Source organism: Patiria miniata, unplaced genomic scaffold (genome assembly GCF_015706575.1).
Source record: "Patiria miniata isolate m_02_andy unplaced genomic scaffold, ASM1570657v1 HiC_scaffold_1, whole genome shotgun sequence".
Taxonomy (NCBI): Eukaryota; Metazoa; Echinodermata; class Asteroidea; order Valvatida; family Asterinidae; genus Patiria; species Patiria miniata.
The window spans coordinates 6183617-6204359 of record NW_024037047.1 but is presented as its reverse complement, the minus strand read 5'-3'; the positions used below and the strand labels follow the sequence as shown (position 1 = coordinate 6204359).

The 20743-nt window shown below is 38.4% G+C and overlaps 2 protein-coding genes across 2 annotated transcripts in view; one reads left to right on the top strand and one right to left on the bottom strand.

Moving 5' to 3' along the window:
* Positions 1-15196, top strand: part of LOC119719473 (synaptonemal complex protein 3-like) — a 27316-nt gene extending 12120 nt beyond the window's left edge. The window contains exons 7-10 of the mRNA XM_038188983.1: positions 20-118; positions 1244-1348; positions 3842-3920; positions 13871-15196. Of these exons, the coding sequence (XP_038044911.1) occupies positions 20-118; positions 1244-1348; positions 3842-3895 (258 nt within the window). The 3' untranslated portion in view covers positions 3896-3920; positions 13871-15196. The remainder of the gene's footprint in view (positions 1-19; positions 119-1243; positions 1349-3841; positions 3921-13870) is intronic.
* Positions 10026-20743, bottom strand: LOC119719393 (SAM pointed domain-containing Ets transcription factor-like). The gene is made up of 7 exons (XM_038188865.1): positions 20618-20743; positions 19466-19569; positions 15413-15740; positions 13860-14057; positions 13463-13606; positions 12793-12948; positions 10026-11691 (listed from the first exon to the last, which is right to left on the bottom strand). The coding sequence occupies exons 2-7, from the start codon at positions 19523-19525 to the stop codon at positions 11513-11515; spliced, it is 1065 nt and encodes a 354-aa protein (XP_038044793.1). The 5' UTR covers positions 19526-19569; positions 20618-20743; the 3' UTR covers positions 10026-11512.

The following is a 20743-nucleotide window of genomic DNA, read 5'->3' as shown; positions in this document are numbered from 1 at the left end:
ACATCTGTCCTTCCATCAGAGACTGTTCAGTCAGCAGCAGAAGTTATTTCAGCAATCCCGTATCACCATGTCCCAGCGCCTGAAGACTATCAGACAACTCTTTGATAAATACTCAAAGGTAACCACTACTAATTTTCCAATTGATGGTTCTTTTAATTTTAATTGGTTTGTGCCCCCTACTGTATTCAAAACTTTGTTATTATACAGGTACTGCAGCATCTGAAAGCCAGTTAAGAATCTCGATGATGTAGGCCAGGCCAAAGGTCATTTCGGGATAAAATCACTCCAACGTGTAAACATAACCTGGTGCCCCGCCATGCTTTCTGAGGCACCTGCCAAACTTAAAAAGTTGCCGCCATGCTTTAAAAAAAAAAATGAAAAAAATAATAAAAAAGACAAACAAGTGGGACTACCCTTACCCTCCAGGGTATATTTTGGCCAGAAACTCTGCCAGAAGCAGTAACATGCAACACTTGTCAAACTGACAAGCCTGCCCATTGTAGCAATCGATCAGGTCAAAAGTCTCAAAGCCAAACTGCCTCAGAGTCCCTGGTCACTGATGTATTAAAAAAGACGATGCTGCCTGAGCCAGTATTGTACTTAACTGTTACTCTGTTAGAAATGGCCTGAAAGCTGTTAGCCATACATAAATTACATGTTCATCTGCAAATAGCGCCCCCTAGCAAAAAGAAATATATGACGGCAAATAGCGCCCCTAACATATAGCGTCCCCCCCCCTCCGCTGTTTGACGGCGCACCGACCTTTAATTTTCAAAGTTGGAGAACACTAGACGTGATGTTACACGATGTGCTTTCGATTATCCCAAATGACCTGTGACCCATATCATTGTGCACATGCACAGTTGAAATAACGAACTGGTTTATTACTTGGCCATGGCTGGAAGTAATATCGTAGTCTATGGAATAGACATTTGCACTGCAAGCGCCTATGATATTTTATTGAAAAAAGTAATGACAATGTCATTACTGTCGCACACCACAGCCTTAACTTGTTAACGGAATGTCCGATTGAAGTGAAATAAATACAGTGTTGTAACGAAAATTTCATTCTCTTTCCATATTACCCATCCACATACCCTCATTTCGACCTCTGCCCAGTGCTGTCTCATTTTGCCAGAACACTTCACAAATGAGTAATCATCACAGTCTGCAAAATTCCCAGAACAGTTGATTGATTTTAAAGTGTCGTTGTGAGTTCTTGTGTTGTGATTTTGATATTTAGACGATGAGTGAGTTGGAACAGTCCCACACTGATCAGCAGATTAATGTCCAAGGAGAACTGCGCAAGGAGATGGCTATGCTGCAAAAGAAGATACTCATGGATACGGTAAGACCAGGAGGAGTTACTATGGTAACTGAACATCTAAGAGTTAAGACCGGTATTCAATATCTTGGCTCTGCTTACCGTTTGCGAAAAATCCCTGCTTACTGTAGCAGAAAAGTCCCTGCTTACGGTAAGCGTATTTCACGTTAAATTTCCGACTCGTGTTAATGTTTGAACGGCGCGATTTCTTCTTCATGCCCAGCGTACATTCGATGGTCCCCGTATCACGACATGCACGAGTGCGATTCCGTTACCGATCGCGTGCGATGCATCGATTATGATAATGAGTAGACTGGATCACGTTCGTAAACACAAGTGCATTTCGAACGATAATAGGGGGTCGGGAACTAGGGCAGCTTTTATGGACGGATACCAGTTCAAGCTGGTTCCCGATTCCCTTTTACCGTTCGTAATGGAACCATCGAATGTACGCTGGGAATGAAGACCACATTGCGTCGTTCAAACATTAACACAAATCAGAAATTTAACGTGTTCACGATCGCGAGGGGAGCTCTCGGAAATGAACGGGAAATTTCACTTTCCATCCGGATCGTAAGTAAACTTCAGTACAACCATCTTAATTATCGATGTCTACTTGTACCTCAGTTGGCGTATCTAGTAATTTGGAGGCCGTTTTGAAGGTGAAATCTGATGTTTTTTGTTGGAAAACGTTGGTTTTGGGGACAGTGACAGAATTGAGTTGTCCAGCTCGCACTATTAGCTTGGACCCTACTATCGCCAGACCATGTCCGAATGTTAAAAAGGCGATAAGTTGGGTCCAAGTTACTCGGACTACTCAGGTGGCATATCTAGTAATTTAGAGGCCGTTTTGAAGGTGAAATTGGATGGTTTTTGTTAGAAAATGTTGGTTTTTGGGACAGTGACAGGATGATGTTGTCCAGCTCGCACTATTACTTGGACCTTACTATCGCCAGACCATGTGTCCAAATGTTAAAATAGGCGATAAGTTGGGTCCAAGTTTAAAGGGAATATACATCATTTGCTTTTGCTGTAATTTTCAGAAATGGATGGAATTGGGGGATTGGAAATATAAAGCAAATATACTTACACTGACTTTTTGGAGGTTTTGGGTTCGAAAATGCTATAAAAACCAAGAAAAACGATCATTTACCTGTAGTCTGGTTCCCTGACTCCATATAAGAAGAAACAGAGCAGTTTACATACATTGGGGAATTGTAAGGTCAGGGAACCAGTCTAGCTGGCTCGTACCCGTTCATAGGTTTGTAATCGATTGCAAACAAGTGCAATAGTCAATTGGGGCCAGTATTTGAAAAAAAGCCAGTTGTTTCCAACGCTGATCGGCCGATCAGCGTTGGAAATTGATACAAAAATACCACTTTTCTTGAAAATGACAGTATACCAGGTGCCATAATTTTACAGGATGCTTTAGACTGTCATTTACCAACGTCCTATTAAGGTATTTCGCAAAAACTTGGTAGTTTTATTTTTCGATGTTTGCAAATGTTGTATATTCCCTTTAATACTCGAACTACATGCAGCTATACTCCAATTTATTCCATATGCTAGAGCTACGTGTTTCGATCATGCTTGCTTGCTAACACTATAGTTGGACCAAAGAAAACCTACCCTCTGATTTCAAACTACTTCTTGATTCCAATGTCTGCCACTATGATCCGTTTATACATATCATGCAGGTAGAGGTGCTGATGGAGCACTCTTCAACTAGGAAGTAGAATTGTGGTCATGTAAAAGTGAAACAGCGCCCTCTCTCATGTGAACAATGACCACATTTTTTGCTTGGCATGTGCAATTTAAATACTGCCCTCTTGTGGTCTAAAACAAGTAGATAAAAATTACTACATGCAGATACACAATTGAACTGATTAAGTAAGCTGTGACCTGTTTTCTAAGTCCACAACCATTTCTAAATCTGACATCTAAATCTACATCCCCACTTGTTCTGATGCCCTTCATTGCATATACCACTGGAGAGCATGCGCGCTCCCATGCGCAAAAACACTCTAAACAATAATTACCCAATATGAAACCATACTTTATAATAAAGTATGCTTGAACAAAAATTGATCACTGGGCAATCAAATAATTGTTAAGCAATGTATTCAACTATTGGGTTGCTTTAAGCTTGCATTAGGTTCAGCGAAATGATGTGTGGCAGCCGGTTGTTAGGATAGAATGCAGAAATGTGGTCAGCTAGTCCTGGATTTTTCCAATCAGAGCACTGGAATATTTAGAGAAAGTTTATGAGAATGCTTTAAAAGTTTGATGACAATGGCCAGTGTTTTGGCCACAGCCTAGAAGAAATAGGATTGGTTGAAGAAGATGATATTTAACACTGTCAAAATGATTTGTTGATTATTGTGTTTTGTTTTATTAAATATGTAGTTTTGAGAGTTGTTATTTAATAGCTCTTTTAGAATTATATACATGGTCAGACATTTTTTATGCAGTTAAATTTTGTTTCACTTTTGTGAATGTTTTCCATTGTATTTGCAGCAAACTCAAGAAATGGCCAATGTCCGAAAGTCACTGCATTCAATGTTCTTCTAGTTATGTTCAACTCACAAATCAACAGGTAAACATTTAAACTGATTTACCTGCAGAACTCTTGACAGATTGAACCCTGAAATTCTTGTATTGTATTGTTTTTCTGTATTTTGTCATTGAGATATATGGCGGGGTAATTGTGTTGAGATTGTTCATTTCTGATGATGATATAGTTGCAAAACAAAGCAATCCATTGTGTCATCAGAAATTCACCATCCTACTCATATATGGCCTTGATAATGGGCTAATTATTTTAGCCAAATATGGGCCTCTTTTTGTCCACTCGGCAAATGGCCCATCCAAAAATCAATGATGTAATTCTTTCCATTACATTGCCCCATAAATTTGGAAACGTTCGAGTTCCATTTCAAATTTCCTGTCCAAACCGAAATTGTGTTTAGGTTTTCAAACCACTTCCCATTTCCCTCCTGTTCTAGAAAACCGCAAAACGAACTACGGTAATTAATCAGTGAAAGGCCTTGGAGTAAAGGGAGCCATGAGTTTGTTCATATTAAACAACTTCGTAATTAACTATGCACAGGGGTGTGAAATCTTAGCTTTAAAGCTGATTTCAGCTTTTTTGTTTTGGATTTCAGCTTTTTTCCCTCACTTGCTGTGTACAAAAGTATAGGAGATTTCCAAAGTTCAGCTTTTTTACACCTTTTCTAGCCGTTTTCAGCTTTTTTATCAGTGGTCACTCACACCGCTGTATACAGTGCCTCTTGCTGCTTTAAAAGTAATGTACAACTTTTGATTTTGCTGTAATTTGCAGAAATGGATGGCATGGGGATTCGTATTTTATAGCAAATATGGTTACACTGAGGTTGAAGGTTTCTATTTATTTATAATAAATTTGTGAAAGCTGGAAAAAATCAAGGGAAAAGGCTGTTCTTATAGTAGCTGATTCCCTGACCCTATACTTCAGACAAATTTACGGAGCACGTAGACATTGGGACTTGTCAGGTCAGGGTTACCATTCATTAATACGGGCGATTCACAATACTGCGCCTCCAAGAGTTTGCAACGCGTTGGCCAATCACAATGCGCGAAATCAGTCGACCTTTTCCAAACGCGCATTGGGTCGACAGATTTTGTGCATTGTGATTGGCCAACGCGTTGCAAACTCTTGGAGGCGCACTTTTGTGAATCGCCCGAAGTTGCTGGATTGCACCCATTCACGGATGCGTAGCAGATTACAAACAAAATGCAGAGTAAGTAAATTGGGGGCAGTATTTGAAAAAAGGGTATTTTTTTTCAACGAATAGTGATGGTCAGCCGACCATCATTGGAAATTGAAACCAAAAATGCACTTTTCTAAAAAAAGAAAGTACGGCAAAGTGCCATTTCATAATAATTTGATAGTTTAGTTTTTTGATGTTTGAAAATGTTGTGCATTAATTACCTTGAAGTAGATTTAAGCAAAACATATTTTTCAGCCTTTTCGCTACGTTTTCTTTAAAATAAGAGACAAAGGAACCATTTAAGCATCTTGCAGCAAACTTTGATGTAAACAAAAGAGCATCACAGTCACAGGAGAATCACTGTCACTATAATGTCTACCTGTTTTTAATGCATAGGTCTATTTAAATAAATAGCACTGTTCATTTAACCCTTCCTTCAGCTTTGTAAGGTTGGAATCCTATGAAGAAAACTCTTTTGTATTGATTCTAAATAATCGATCATCGAAAGTACTTTTGCGGGGGCAGAGTTGCAACATGTGCAATGATGATTTAATTCCTTCCTCAGCCCCTTTCGTTCACCTTCTGGTGCTTTCCCTTCATCGTGTTTCCTTTTGAGAGAGTCAGCGTGACCTGATTCTGTTTGTTTTTGTTTTAGTGTCTATGATAACAACTTCCTATTTGTCAGGCAGTATATTGTTTGTCGAGAGATCCAATTGCATTTTGTGGGTTGATAAACAGTGATTGATCGAATTATTGACTTTCGACCATTACGGACTTTTAGAGCTGTCGCGAATGAACCGAATATTCAAATATTTGATCATCAACCAAATATTCAAATAGCTTTTGACATTCAAAAGAAGAATGCACAGACTGTTAACGTTATTTTAACCGTTAAAGTTAGCCGTTAAAGGGAATGTACATCATTGGCTTTTGCTGTCATTTTCAGAAATGAACTATTTGAGGGGTTAGTATAATAGATCAAATATTGTTACACTGACAAGTTTGAAGTTTTGTGATCGAAAATGCTGGAAAAACCAAGAAAAACAAAAATGTTCAAGTAGTCTGGTTCCTTGACTCCACTTAAGATAAAATGAATCAATTTATAGATGCCAGCAAATTGTAAGGTAAGGGAACCAGTCTAGCTGGCCTGCACCCGTACATGAACATGTAACCAATAGCAAACAAAATTTGGACTGAAAAAGTGTAAAGTTGGAGCAGTAGTTGAAAAATAGTTAGATTTTTCCAACGGTGGTCGGCTGACCACCGCTGGAAATTTTTACAAAAATACCATTTTCTTGAAAATGACTTCACACCAGGTGCCATAATTTTACAGGATGCTTTAGACTGTCATTTACCAAAATCCTATTAAGGTATTTCGTAAAAACTTGGTAGTTTTATTTTTCGATGTTTGCAAATGTTGTATATTCCCTTTAAAGTTGCTGACACCTCAATTGGACAGTACTCATACACATATGTAAGTCCATCACAAGATCTTCCAGTCTTAGTCACATGCTTTAAACCATGAATGTTAACTGAAGCAATCCTTTGTCATTGTTCAGCCCCTGGTACTTGTAACTGGGACAAGTGATTTACTAATAAAACTACCGGTATACTTGTCATGGACTTAATTGTTATGGACTCGACTCCAACACTGCAACTGGAAATCATGTCCATGCATGGTCTTGATTTTCAAATCTCTCGATTCCACGTTTTTGTAATATAAACCCAATCCTACAGTTTTCTTTGAAAGGGTACACAAAGTTGTCAATTATTTTTTCCGTCACAGAAAAATCTCGTTCATTTGTAAAATCTTTAATATTTTATGATGAGATGGCTCCTTCACTTTAATGTTTATCGAAATGAGACCTCCATTCCAACTGGAAATCCTGTTCATGATCTTGGCTCTCAAATCTCTGGATTCCACGTTTTTGTAAATGCAATCCATGTTCTTCCTTGCAAGGGAAAATCCCTTGTCTGTATTGTACATCCTTTGGGAAGTTGTAACTGCAACAATTACTGAACTTTACTCATCCCACAAAGCAGACAGGAATGTGTCATGAGCTGGTCATATGACTTGCCGTAATATTACTTCCCCATCATTTGTTGCAACATATGCATCCCCAGTAGCCTCGACTCCAGGGGCGCCTGCTCGTTCCTTACACTAACCCCTGGCTGTGATGATGACGTAAATGACACTGAATGGCTATATTCACAGCGTACTGCGCGGGCATTTCGAAGATTGCACGCCGGGCGCGCCCATAATGCGCTCGCGCTCGCGTGCTTAGCTTTGCACGTAACGTCACGTACAAAAAAAAAAATTATGATTCAAAAGTCGCGAAGCCTTTACGATATGGATTATGTCAGCCGCGTTTTTCGCTAAAAAACCCCTGTATCTGTGGTTGTAAAGGCACGAAAGGGGTACGTACATTTAATACAAATCTTTGCTAATTAACACAACGTCCAAACGTTGTGTTTGAAAGGATTGATTCTTCAAAATCACAACTTTTAACAATTTAAAGATGGCGCCGGCACGTAAAACGGATAAACTGCAGCCCTAATTATAATGTACCGTATTTTGGTATATTTAAATTACACAATTCCAGGGGTTACGATCGCGCAAGGCATGATGGGAAACAACATGGCGCTGCAAGATCGTACCCACGGGGCACGAGGTTGCATCCCCAGTAACAACACTCTGAATTTTTGTTGTGCGTGTAAGCCGTGTATAATGAAAAGACATAGCATGATCTGTTGGCTTCCTGCGTACACGGAGGAGCACGGCACATGCACATAATTTAATCATATTACAGCTGAGCTGCACACCTTGTTTTTGAAAACCTATCAAAAAAAATTAAAAACCCAATTAGGACATTACTACGAGTGGAGAATGTGGCCTATATAGTGATTACGGTTCATCGACTCATGATCAGAGGGTCGGGGTTCAAATCCAGCTGCTGGTGCATATGTTGTGTCCTTGGGCAAGCTGTGCGCTTCACCCCACTTGCCTCTCTCTGCCCAGGAGCATAAATGAGAACTGGGGAGTAAGTGCGTCGGACTAGCATCTGGGGGGAGTAGAAATATTCTCAGTCCCATGCAAAACCGGAAATTAACGTTGGCCTATAATGGGCCACATTGGCTAATGACAGACTTTACTTTCTTATATAAAATGCTCTCCACCCCCCCCCCCCATGCCCCTCCCCTCAGATAAAGGGCCCAGTAGAACCATATTAAGCAGTGGTTCGAACCACCATTCTTAATCTCAATTATAATGCCATGTACTGCTGAATAACAATATTATCTTTCTTGTATGATTTACAAAACCCACCCAATTTTGACAGTCGATGGTAACTTTGTTGTGCAGTCCATTGAATAGGCCCTTATTGCCTATAGGCCCTATTTAATTGCAAACCAGGATTTGCATGCCCTCAAATTCTCTGGTATTAGAGCATTTAATGGGCCATGAACTTGAGGGTTTGTACAAAATATGGATGGAAGCCGTGAAGAGGACTGCCAGCTTGTAATTTCTTTGAAATTCAGATGACATTAGGCCCTACTCATTGCTCTGTTTTGCAAGCACATGCATTCCTTTTTCAAAATGCCGATGGGCTTCAAGACTATATACTTTTAGGGGTGATCATCTTTGGATGGAATTTTCTCCCAAAAGTCTAACACCCCCCCCCAAAAAAAATTGAACAGAAAATGCAAGATGACGAAATAAGCTTTAATTTGACGTGTGTCTCAAATATCTTGGAGACTATGAGTTGTTATTTTGGGAAGTGGGCATAGGCCTAATTATCACAGGTCTATGACAGTTTATCTGCAACCCTAGGTTTGCCTTAGAGATAGGAATGGAGCTGGATTGTACCTCTACTTCAAAAAAAAAAACATAAGTTGTTGGCCTGCCTCTCCTGTTCCCCGAAGCCTGTCCCGGCCATTCACATGTCTTTACCATTCTCCAACCTGCAAAATCTGCTCTGTTTTTATACTCATATTCTTAGTCTCTTAAGATTTCAGAACTCCGGTCCCAAAAATTGCCTCAATGCTCCCAGCTCAGAAAAATCAGTGACATAATTTTCTTTCTCATGGCATGAATCTGCACAATTCTCCATGCTGTTATGAATGGCAACTATATAATTCCTTATAATAAATTATTCCCTTTACATTGTTGCTGTCACTTTTATCCTTGTTGCTTTTATCCATGTGCTTTTAGCTTCTTTTTTTTTTGGGACCCGTTTCTTTGTCTGCCTGTTCAAGCATAAAGCAGTTAAAAGGCTTCAATGGTGCACTGCGACACTTTTGTTAAAATCCATAGTAAAATTGTTAAATAAAGTATCACTAGATCTTGGAGTGAATCATCATAACTATTTTGTTTACCCAAAACGAATTTGTAACTACCGGTACTATATTTTTCTATTATCAATTGGATGACTAGACAAATATGATGGCGTACTTGAGTTGAAACTCAAAGGGAATGACGGGGCAATAGTGAGTACTATTTTGGATGAATTGGCAAAACGTAGAGACTATTATGACTAACTTGGGGAAAAACAACGCATTTAACTTTTCCTCGGATCAGCCGATTTCCTCTTTTTTTACTTCCCATGTGTGCCATTAAATATAGAAAAACACTGTACAAAATCTGGGAAAAATTTGAATTTCCTCTTTTTTTTGTGACTTCCCAGTTGTATGCCTGCATAGGGTAATTGTCTAAAGGGCGTGGCTAACTCACAAACGGCGATAGGTCAATTATACCTGGTTGTATTTCGATCAAACTTGGCTTTATGACTTTCATTGTGTGTTTTTCACTATTAATCATTATCTTTGTTGCAGTTTGAGTTATTTTTAAAGTATGAACATTTTAAGTTCTGTTGAATTGAATTTAATTGAATTTAATTGGATAAACAGATCCAAAAGACAGACAGATTAACAAGAAAAACAGCAATTCAGCAAAGTTTCTTTCCATTTCATAAATAAGCAAAAATATTTAATTGGTCTTCAATATAAAAACATAAAAAGCAAGTCATCATATGGCAATAAGAATTATAAAATGAACATCAACGATAACGTTTTGCACACTGGACAAGCTCTAGCCATGAAGTTGAAACAAGTTTCATATTCATGTATCAATAATATATAATTAATTTCTAAAAACTGTTGCGGTCAATCATTCAAAACAAAAAGTAATAATTCATAAAACAAAATATCACGTCACAAACGATCAACTCATAAAAATGCACAACTCATGGAAAACATTCTAAAATCACACAATATAAAACTTATTCAAATTAGCCAACCTAAAAAAATGCTGCTAAAAAATACTTTATATAAAAATCTTGAAGGGGCTTGTTTTAGGGACCACAATCGACTGTGTATCATAGGCTGTCCAAAAGTGAAATAAATTGTCAGAAAAGTGGTGCTCCTAATAATTAAAAGGAAGCCATTATAATTTTCTGTTTGAAGGCACTTTGCAGTATGTATCAAAATATACTGTCTTTGTTGTTTCGTGATTTGTTTCGATACACAGTCTTCTTTTGCTATGTCGACCACCACCAATATCATGGTCTGCCCCTTCGAGAGTTTTAATGTATACATATGAAGTTGTTCATAGAACATACCTCAACGCAACATACTGCTGCAACAATTGTGAAACAACTTGTTTCAAGTTTCTTACAAATATCTTAATAAACTGTTAAGCATGTGCTGCTCCAATGTCATACTGTATATATACAACCAGAAAGAAAACTAACAAATTAGGAGAACTTAATAAAAACTCTGGATTTAGAATTATAGTATCAAAACAGTACTGTTATGTTTCTGGATGTTAAAATCTCTTTTAGTTTGAAAAGTTTGACTGGTTTAGATTTATTTTTCACAACTCTTGCTCTGAAAGTCAATAATTTACTTCATCCTGTGTGGAAATTTGCCTTTAAACCATCTTATAATTACTTTTCATAATCAGCATGAATCTTAAAATCAAGGTGGGTTTGAGTTTTTCCTTTTTGTTTTCTTTAAGGATTTGAGCCGCATTTAAGTAGTTCAGACACAATATGTATTTTTATATGAAAAATAATATGCAGATATTCTTCCTCGGCTTAAAAAAAATTGGTCCATTTGGAAGATTTTATACCAAAGTTATGCTCTAATATTACTAAAGTACTTCTTTCTGTTAAACCTAGCAAAGTCATACAAACAAATTCTGTTAAATTAAAGAAGTATAAAACAGGCGACATATGGCAGCTTGCTTTTAAAACCATTCAACTTGTAAACTATTTACAAAGAATAAGTTAAATTTATTAGAAAATAAATAGCTCTTTGTACAATTTCTGTATGGTATCATTAAGGCACATTGAGTTCCTCAACATGTGATTGGAACAATATCATCATTCTAACATGGGCCAGGATTCTAACATGGGTTGCAATTCTCAAACAGGCAAGGATTCTAACACGGGTGCACGAACTGGTAGACAAGACGCTGTGCCACCTCGGTCTTCTTCATGATGCCCTTTCTGTAGTACTGTCTGATGGAGCGGCTAAGCTTGTCGTAATTCATGGCCGGTCGGTTCTTGCGCAGACCCCACAGCCGAGCCACTTCAACTGAGTCTTCGATCTTAAAGATACCTGTATGCAAGAAAGACAATGAGCAGGAAAAAAAATGAGACTAAATTTCAAATTTTCACTATACAGATTATTGTTTTATTTAATTATTTCTGCTTCCTTGTTTTCACCTAGATTGGTACCCAATACTATATGCTTGAAAGTATGATCCGTAGGGAAAATACCCTCAGTTACCTTTTTTGGGGGGGGGGGGAGAGGGGCTTATTTATGACTAGAAGTATTAACAATACAGACCAGGTGTCTGAAAAGAAATTTCCGAAAACTGTATTCTGTTAATCTTTCTTAGTTTCTTTTACTTATTGTAAGAATGCAAATCCTGTTGGTTTACCATAGATATGGCAAATTTTCCCAGGGTGTAAATCAAATTTGTGATCAATATACTTTTGATGTTTTCTGGGAACACCACTGAAGTGAGAACAAACAGTATTTGATATCCTATTTCATATCCTGTTTGCACCTTGTAAACAACATGACATGGCAACGCTGACATCATTTTCTATTTTTAGCTTCTTTCCTGCTTCTTTAGTGATGCACTAAACCGTGTAGTTTTCTTTGATGTCAGTTTTCATCAAATCATGATTTTTGTGTGAACATATTCTGCATGCACTATCTTTGGAAATATCTAGGTGCTTCACACTAGCATTATGAATTTGACCATTCAGTATTTTATTTTCTTTTGTAGAAATGTCATTATTCAAAACGTGTACGAATAAATCACAGAATTGTTGTTTGTGTTGCCCAATTACCCAGTTTCGCTAAGCCGGATCTACAGACTCTGTTCCAACCCGGACTTGACCTGAGGTCTGTAAGCACGCCAGAAACTAAAAGTCTCATTGTGAGAACTTTCTTTGAATGACATCAAGTATGAATTTGCTGGACAGATGAAACAGCCAAGAAATATTATCCTGTCAGCCCACCAAAATATTGCCCTGAGCATTTTCCAAAACCTGGGCTTCAGTCTCCACTGTGGCTTCTCTGTTTACAAAATCAGATAGTATAGTACTCTACATTTGGCCGCAGAATGGATTTGATGTTCCTGAACCTAAACATGAAACAACATGTACGTTCTGAGCCCTAGTTCATGTAGCAAGTTACAAGACCCACCTTGTGATCGGTCCAACCACCGGATGCAGTAGCCGTAAGAATCTGGCTGCAGGAGCAGCTCCTTAAGGAACTGCCACAAGTGGATGCCGCCGGTGTGGTTAGGGGTCATGAAGGTGTTGGGTCCAGTTGGGCTGGGAGATGGGATAGAAACCTCATCTAAAAAAAAAAAAGGAACAAAATTATGAAGCCTCATAATCAATTGGTTTTATACCGAAACTCATGCATCCTTAAGACTCATTTTGTTAAGATGATCGCAGAAACAAGCAATGGAGTAACATCATAATTAGGGCTGGTTTCATTTTATTAGAAAATACTTTTTGGTAAGTTGTGCTCAGCAAACGTTAGCCCAGCAGCAGTCACAAGCAAATAAAATTACACGCCAATTTTGCAGGTAATTAGTTTTTGTAAATCTCTGAGAGGTAATTACGTTCTCGGAGCTTGTGTCCTTGAGCATGACACTTTACTCTAATAGCTTCACTCATTTGAGCAGTGAGCAAAAATCTGCTTTAGTTGGAGTGAGATTCTAAACCCAGGGATCATAAGATGACCCAAAGTGAAGCACCTATGCAGTGGCTCCATTCATCCATGAATACTAAACTCTCTTTACCATTCCTGAAGTATTTATAAGCACGAAGATCGGGGGTAACTCTCTGATAAATTATCTCCTTACCATCACTGTTTGAGATTGTGCTTGATGTCTCGTATCCGCCAAGTGAGCTGGGGTCTATGTGGTAGCTGCAGACTTCGTCCAACGGAACCTGGGGGACTGGGATGCAGGGGGACAAGATCGCATCGGCAAACTTCATTCTTGTAGCTGCAACAGAATAAGACATTTAAATATTCATTAGGAAATTTAAATACTCATTAGGAAACTTAAATATTCATGAGTATGTAAAACACCACAATGGTTTGTAATCAAGATATATTTTGTTGATAGAAACTTGGTCAAAAAGATGTACTCAGTTTATCCAAGCCAATAATGTTAAGATTTGCAACAAGTACCAATCAACATCTATAACTGAATGAACTTTGAAATTCAATTTCAAATTTGTAATTGTTTTTCTCACCATTCTTCCAGATGTCCAGGTGCGCAAACAGGATGTCTCCCGACTTGGGCAGGATCTGTCTGAATTGTTCGTCGGTCAGGTTGCAAAGCCTCATCCCGTCCATGGCAAAGAACCCAATGTTGATCTCGGGCAGGCGGTACTGGTGCCTCGTCCACTCCACCCACTTCTGAACCTGCTCCGAGTTCCACGTGTATGGATCTACACATTGAGAAACCAAAGGTAATGAACCAGTTAAAAATATATGTTTGAACTGGAATTGAAATACTTTTCATGGATATGCAAAGCCAAGAAAGGATTTACTGAGCCAAACCAAATTGCCAGCCAATGATTCAAAGAATATCAATTGCTTTTAATGACTTTTCTGCTACAGCTTAGAATGTGAGTTAGCAACACAGTTTTTCTTAATAGCTTCATGAAATTGGATCCTGGTTCATTGTTTTTTGGATCGTATTAAAGATTTTAAAAATCTAGAACTTTTGACCAAAAAGAGCCAAGTCACAATATATGCAGCAGATGCGCATAATAATGGTATTCTGAATTTCTTTAGAAGTTGTATCAGGATTGTTTAATGGATTGTTCATTAGATTTCTGTCGGTAATGTACATATTTCATTGACATAATTTCCTAAGTGGTTTTTTCATTATGATCGAGAGCATTTTGTGCAATGCAATCAATGCAATGTTTCTGTGAATACTTTCATGTCACCAGATGTTGAGAAGTTTCTTGTTGACTTTCCATAAGTTTATTTAAGTACAAGTGGCAGATGCCAAACTGGCATCATTTTGAGATTTGTTATGATGTTGTTGATTGAGTATTTAGTGCAGGTAAAATCCAATAGATCTCATGAAAGTTTTAAACTGAGTCGGGGGGGGGGGGGCATGGCATCCACCTGTTTGCCTCATTTACATAATTGATTGGCTCCGAGATTGACACATATCTGAATCTCTGAGAATGCCTTGACTTTTCACCACTTCCCATCTGGAACTCTCTGGTTCCCAACTTCCTCAGCAGCAGGAAATGTGGTCTGTTTTGTCACTTCCTTTCCTGTTTCAAGTGAAATGGAGGTCTATGGCCTCATTTTCTTTTGACCTTTAGGTCATATCTCTCACGATCAGTTGAACATTTGCTCCTGATAAGTTATGCAGGAAATTTGTCCTGCAGTGTTGTAATTATTTATGTTGGATAGCATTATTGGGTAAATCTCAAACAGCTGAATTGTTGCACATGACTTGTATTAAGCAAGCTGGCAACACTTTTCTCTTTTACTTGTTTGCAACGTTTTCCAATTGGATATTTTGTACATTTTGATCAAATAAAATTGAGCAGTTGCAAACCTCTTTTCTTTTCTTTTTCTTTCTTTCTTTATTTTTCCTCATTAGTTGCTTTGTTTTTAGATTGAAGGATAGTATTTTTTATGTTTTAAGTTTGATTATCATTGGCACAAGAATGTTGGAATATGTTTTAGAGTTACATGAGTGGGCTTTGATACATTTGTTGGTATTCAGTGTGACAAAACTCATGACAAACACCCACAGGCTTCCTGTCATACACACCTGTGGGGATGTCGATCAGTTGGCAAGCTGTCATAATGTCTCCCATGACTTCCCGCACAATCAGCTGTTGGACCTGGTCCATGTCTTCATCATACTGGCTCTGTGGGGGCGCCATCAATTCAGTCAATGATGACGGCTCCGGCACCTCCACCTTAATGGTCGGCTCGTGGGTTTGCATCGTCTCTTCGTTGAGGGCGCACTCCATCTCGGAGTCGTCAGCCATTGCAGGGACCGAGCTGTAGCTGAAGAAGTCGTTGAACTGGGTGGAAGCCAAGTCGAAATTGATGAAGTCACCGGACATGTTGAAGTCCAGACTGGGTTTCAGTTCCTGGAAAGTCATCAAATTGAGAAAAAAAAGAAACACTTTAAAATGTGTACTCATTGTTTATTTAATTTGCCGGTGCATCATCTCTCATGCAGTTCTTACCCTTTAGATAAATCTAATATTTTTTTATCATTTACTTTCCTCGTTGAAACGGAAGTATTGTATTATAAGTCATTTTTGTAAATATTGGGCCAAAGAGCTGAACAGCTACGTCAAGAGAAGCTAAAGTAAGCATTGAATTTCCCTGAAACATACTAACAAATATTTGCTGACATGGTTGTTGAGTTTCAAGCACCACTTCTTGTGATTAATATCAATTTAAGTGACGTCGTTTCATAAATAAAGCTGCGTGACTGCTTGTTTTTTTACCACACTGCTAGAAATAATGTTCTTACATAAGAAAATAATGTCGTTTCAAGATATATTTTCTTGTCGTACTCCCTAGCAAATTTCAAGGGAGTATGACAAGAAAGAAAACAGTTTTGGAATCAAGGTATATTTTCTTATAATTATCAAGAAAAGTACAAAATCCTTTTTTTTTTAGCAGTGCAGTAGCCGTTTGTTGTTAGCATGCTCAGCATGCTTCTCGAAATTGCAAGCAAACGCTTCCATTTTACACTTTGCCCTTTGTTCTTGTTTGCAGACAGGGAGCGCGTGCAGGCTTGCGCGTACCAACTCATAAAAAAAAATGTTATCACGAATGTTGGACGGAAGCCAGGTAAATTTGCAAGGACAATGAACTTTTTTTTTTCGTTTCACGGTGAAAATCTGGATTGATCATCTTCGAACTGGCATTAACCAGTCTTCACGTCCGGTTTCGTTAGGGTGTTGTACTCGTGGAATAATCTCGATACGGTGTCACTGGTTGACCTTGAGAGTGTGTAATGCATGCGTGCGGCCGTAAACTTGCTCGGGGACCGCACTGCCTTGAACGGTTTCTTAGAACTCATGACGACGAACGTCTTACATAGAACTCGTTATCGGTGATAGCATGCAGTGGTTATACAGGTCAATGGCATATCACTGCCTTACCGTGTTTTGTTGTCGGATCAGAAACTGTCCTGAAGAAGTGTGTATCAAAAATGTTGATTTGGTTGAGGTATTGTCGTTTTCCATGCCTCACGGTTTAGGTTCATTGTCTTAGAGAACAATCACATGTCTTACAGAATCAAAATAGAATGGAATTTGATTTGGCGCGTATTTAATGTTTGCAGAATGAAAAAAAATCCCATAATAAATCTGTGCAGACTGGGGGGGGGGGGAGTGTTAAGAAAGTATCGGTTTGGTTGTACTGTTTATCTTGTATTCACAACTTTCCCGATGGTTTATTAGGTGTTAGAGACGTGAATGACGTAGTTCATTTATTTATAAACATCACGTCATATCAAGTTTTGTAAACTTGTGGTCTGTGGTTTTGGTACGTTGTGCGGTTCGTAAGGTTGTCTGAATGGAAACAGATTAACCAAATATCAGTGAATCATTTTTTTGGGTAAACCCGGGTATTGTAGTCAATCTTCAAATGACGTCAAGACTTCTCAGAGCATCAATCGCAATCGCATACCATGCCACCACACTTGGCAACACCAATCCTGGCACCGACTATATACGTCACGCCATTGACTGGCTCCACCAATTGCGGTCCCGGGGGTTTGCCATTGATGCAGTGGGCGCCAATCACAGCGCGCGCGCCATGCGGTTGAAGTTGTCATTGACCCTGAGTGCTTATCTGCCCTGCGATATCACATCACCAGCTGTGTGGGCCCGGGGAAGCGAAGGGAAAACCCCTCGTCCCGACTCTACCGGGTTTCCACGAAGCCACTGGTTGTGCCGCGCCATTGAAAACGATGACCGAATTCCCCACACAATAAGCGCTGACCTTGAAAAACCAGACCTTTTTGCACAGAGTAAAATGGCATTGTGTACAGGGCTTTTAATTCTGTGACCGATTTTATTTTCATACCTTTCTTTCATTTTCAATTGGCCTTACAATACAAACGTATTGTTTGGTATATCATTAAGTTTTAGCTTCCATAATGATTTTCCTTTTTTAATTTCATAGAAATTTGTATTCAATTTTCTCTGAGTGCTGTTTCTGTTATCAGGGGTGTGAAATCTCAGCTTTAAAGCTGATTTCAGCTTTTTTTGTTTTGGATTTCAGTATTTTTTTTTCCTCACTTGCTGTGTGCAAAAGTATAGGAGATTTCCAAAGTTCAGCTTTTTTTTACACCCTTTTTAGCTGTTTTCAGCTATTTTTATCAGTGGTCACTCACACCCCTGGTTATTCCAGTTTTTAAAGTCAGCATATTATACGTTTGGTATTTTCTTTCTGAGAGCCGAGGTGTTGTCAGATATTTGGCACATTAAACCATTCTTAAAGTGGTTCAATGTTAACACGACATTCAAATCAGTTAAGTTGTTCGTGTACAAAAAGAAATTCATTGATTTGCAATATTTCTCAGAAAAAGAAGATAGAATTGGGAGGATAACCTCCCATTCCCAAGGCAACCTTCACCCTCAGCCTAAATCTGGAAACAAAAATGCTTTAGTACAATAATGACTTTAAACACTCAAGCAAATTATTCTCGTGACTTGGAGCCCGGGGTTTTTTGTTTTGGTGGCGAGCGGCATATTGCTGAATCGTGACGCCCCGGAAGCCCCCTATTAATGCCCCGTGACTTGACTGGGCCAGGCCACGGGGAAGGGACGGCTTTCTACCCGGTGGGGCTTTTAATACAACCCGTCTCCTTAGCCAGTCAACCCAACAATGGAGAGATTTAATCGCTTCCAGACTTTTTTTAATTACCGTCGTGTACTTCCGTTTCCCAAGTAAAGCATGCCCTATCTTTTACTTGGTTAATTCAGAATCAGTCTGTTATAGACTTCACCATTGACTATGACTCCATTAATTTTTGAAAGTGATGAGCCGTGTTTCAAGGTCCATTAATAAATCAAAATGAATGACTGAGCTTCCAGACGCCGGTATTACTAGGTAACGAGCACTTTCTAGATCGAATTCAGTGTTTTTTAATTAATTATTTCGTCAGTGGAGTCTGCATTTGGTTAAATTAGAGATTTGTTTAATATGCATAATAATGTTTCTTTGTGCATAAAATAACTACATGTATAATATCTATATTAGGTAATACACGGTTGGTTTGTTTTATAGTTCAGAATTTCGAAATATGTAATAACATCATTGCAATCGTATCCACCATTACAGTACTCACCATTTCCATTCATAAAATCGTCTATACACCATTTTTTTTTCATTCATAAATTCACACAAAAGAAAGATATGGTACACTTCCTCAAATTTCCATTTAGAGTCAGTGTAAATGGACAACAAAAGAATAGCTGATCAAAAGACTTGCTGTCAGATTGGGGAAATATCCGCAGTCCCTTTTTTTTTCAAAGATAGGACGATTGCGAAACTTCTTTAGTGTAAGATTCCGTGATGGTGAAACACGTGGCTGCCTTGTCAAGTTTGAATAATGATCCTCGTTCGAGTGATTTTTTTAAAATAGACGATAAGTCAGAAAGAACTGAATTTTATCCTGGAAAAGGAGTAAGATTAAAAAGAAAAAAGACCCCGCTTAGTAGCGCCTCGTTTGTGAGATTTGCAAAATGTTGAAAATGCCAATAGTTTAGTCGATTGCCGAGTAATATTTCTCCACTTAAATTCCAGCTGTGGTGTTAACAAAAATTAACCGTGAAGATTTTGGTCTTACCTGGCCGAATCCGCCGAACTGTAGTGGGTTGAGTGTGCACGTTTCTCCTGCTCTATACATTCTGCTGGCGATGTTGACGTCGGTACTTGCTGGAGTCTCAATATCTACAGACCAAAAAAATCATCCAATTATTATTTTCACCAAGATCAAGGAAAACCCACATCTCCAACAACCACACAACTACTTTCCTGACATACACTTTCTCATCAATTGTGTTCCACTTATGTTGAGAATTTATATGTCAGACAAACTTTTTTGTAAGATGAACAATCTGTATGGTACCAGACAATGACTGTATTTAGTTGCGCATAATATTGTACATTTGGTAATTTTTATTTTTCACTTTATTGCTATAAACCCTATTTTCAAAAAAGCTGCCGATCGGGGGAAAATTCAAGTATTTTGACTTATTTTCCACGTGGCTGTATAATTCACAAGTAGTTCCTTTTAAATTTGAATATTTGCCGATTACTTCCCCAAATCCCCCAAACGTATCCATGCGGTCTGTGCTCTAAACAATAAAGTCTGGTCCGCCTCTATTTCGCTTTACGCAAGCTTACAAGTAGTACAAAAAAACCCTTGAATGCCCCCGAAAGTGAAACAGCACTTTTTGATTGTCTTTCTATTGTACTCGGAAACAATTAAAAATCGCTGCAAGGCAGTACAACTGGTTTCGATATTGGATGCGGTTTACATGCGGTTACAACTTGAACCAACTTGCAAAAAGCAGCACGGTGGCACGATTCAGTTCGTGGCAAGCCCGCTTACGAATGCAGAATATTACTGGCATACATTTTTTCCCCCAAAACAATATCTATATATACCAGCATCATTCGGGAGAAATGCATCATCACTTCCACTACGAACGTGGATTGTTAAACAGTTTATTTGTTAACAAATACATTGTCATAAAAAAAATACCAAACCATCACCATTACTATATACATGTACATGATGGTTATTAAACAAGAAAAGTGAAAAGTTTAGAGGTAATGCAGTATTGTTAGACAAGTAATGTTTTTACATTTATATTAGATGGAAAGAATGTAGGCTACCCCTGCAAAAAAAAAAAACTGCAGTAAAGAGTTGTCAGAAAATTAATGAAGCAAAGAATAAAACTTTGACGACAATATTTTCTTTTTCGAAACTTACATTTAGTTGCAATATTGCTGAGGCGCTAACTACAACTGTGTAGTTGTTGCACGTGTTACTGAAGTGTTTGGCATTCACAAGTCGCTTCTCACTCACTGCAGCAATTGATTTCTGAGGTGTATTGTT

What these genes read in the sequence shown, in the direction of transcription:
- LOC119719393 (XM_038188865.1), bottom strand. Translation starts at nt 19,525, where the DNA reads ATGTATAGAGCAGGAGAAACGTGCACACTCAACCCACTACAGTTCGGC. An exon ending in ACTGATCGACATCCCCACAG is followed by an intron (nt 14,058 to 15,412) that starts GTGTGTATGACA and finishes CTCAATGTGTAG; the next exon opens with ATCCATACACGTGGAACTCG. An exon ending in CACAATCTCAAACAGTGATG is followed by an intron (nt 12,949 to 13,462) that starts GTAAGGAGATAA and finishes TTTTTTTTTTAG; the next exon opens with ATGAGGTTTCTATCCCATCT.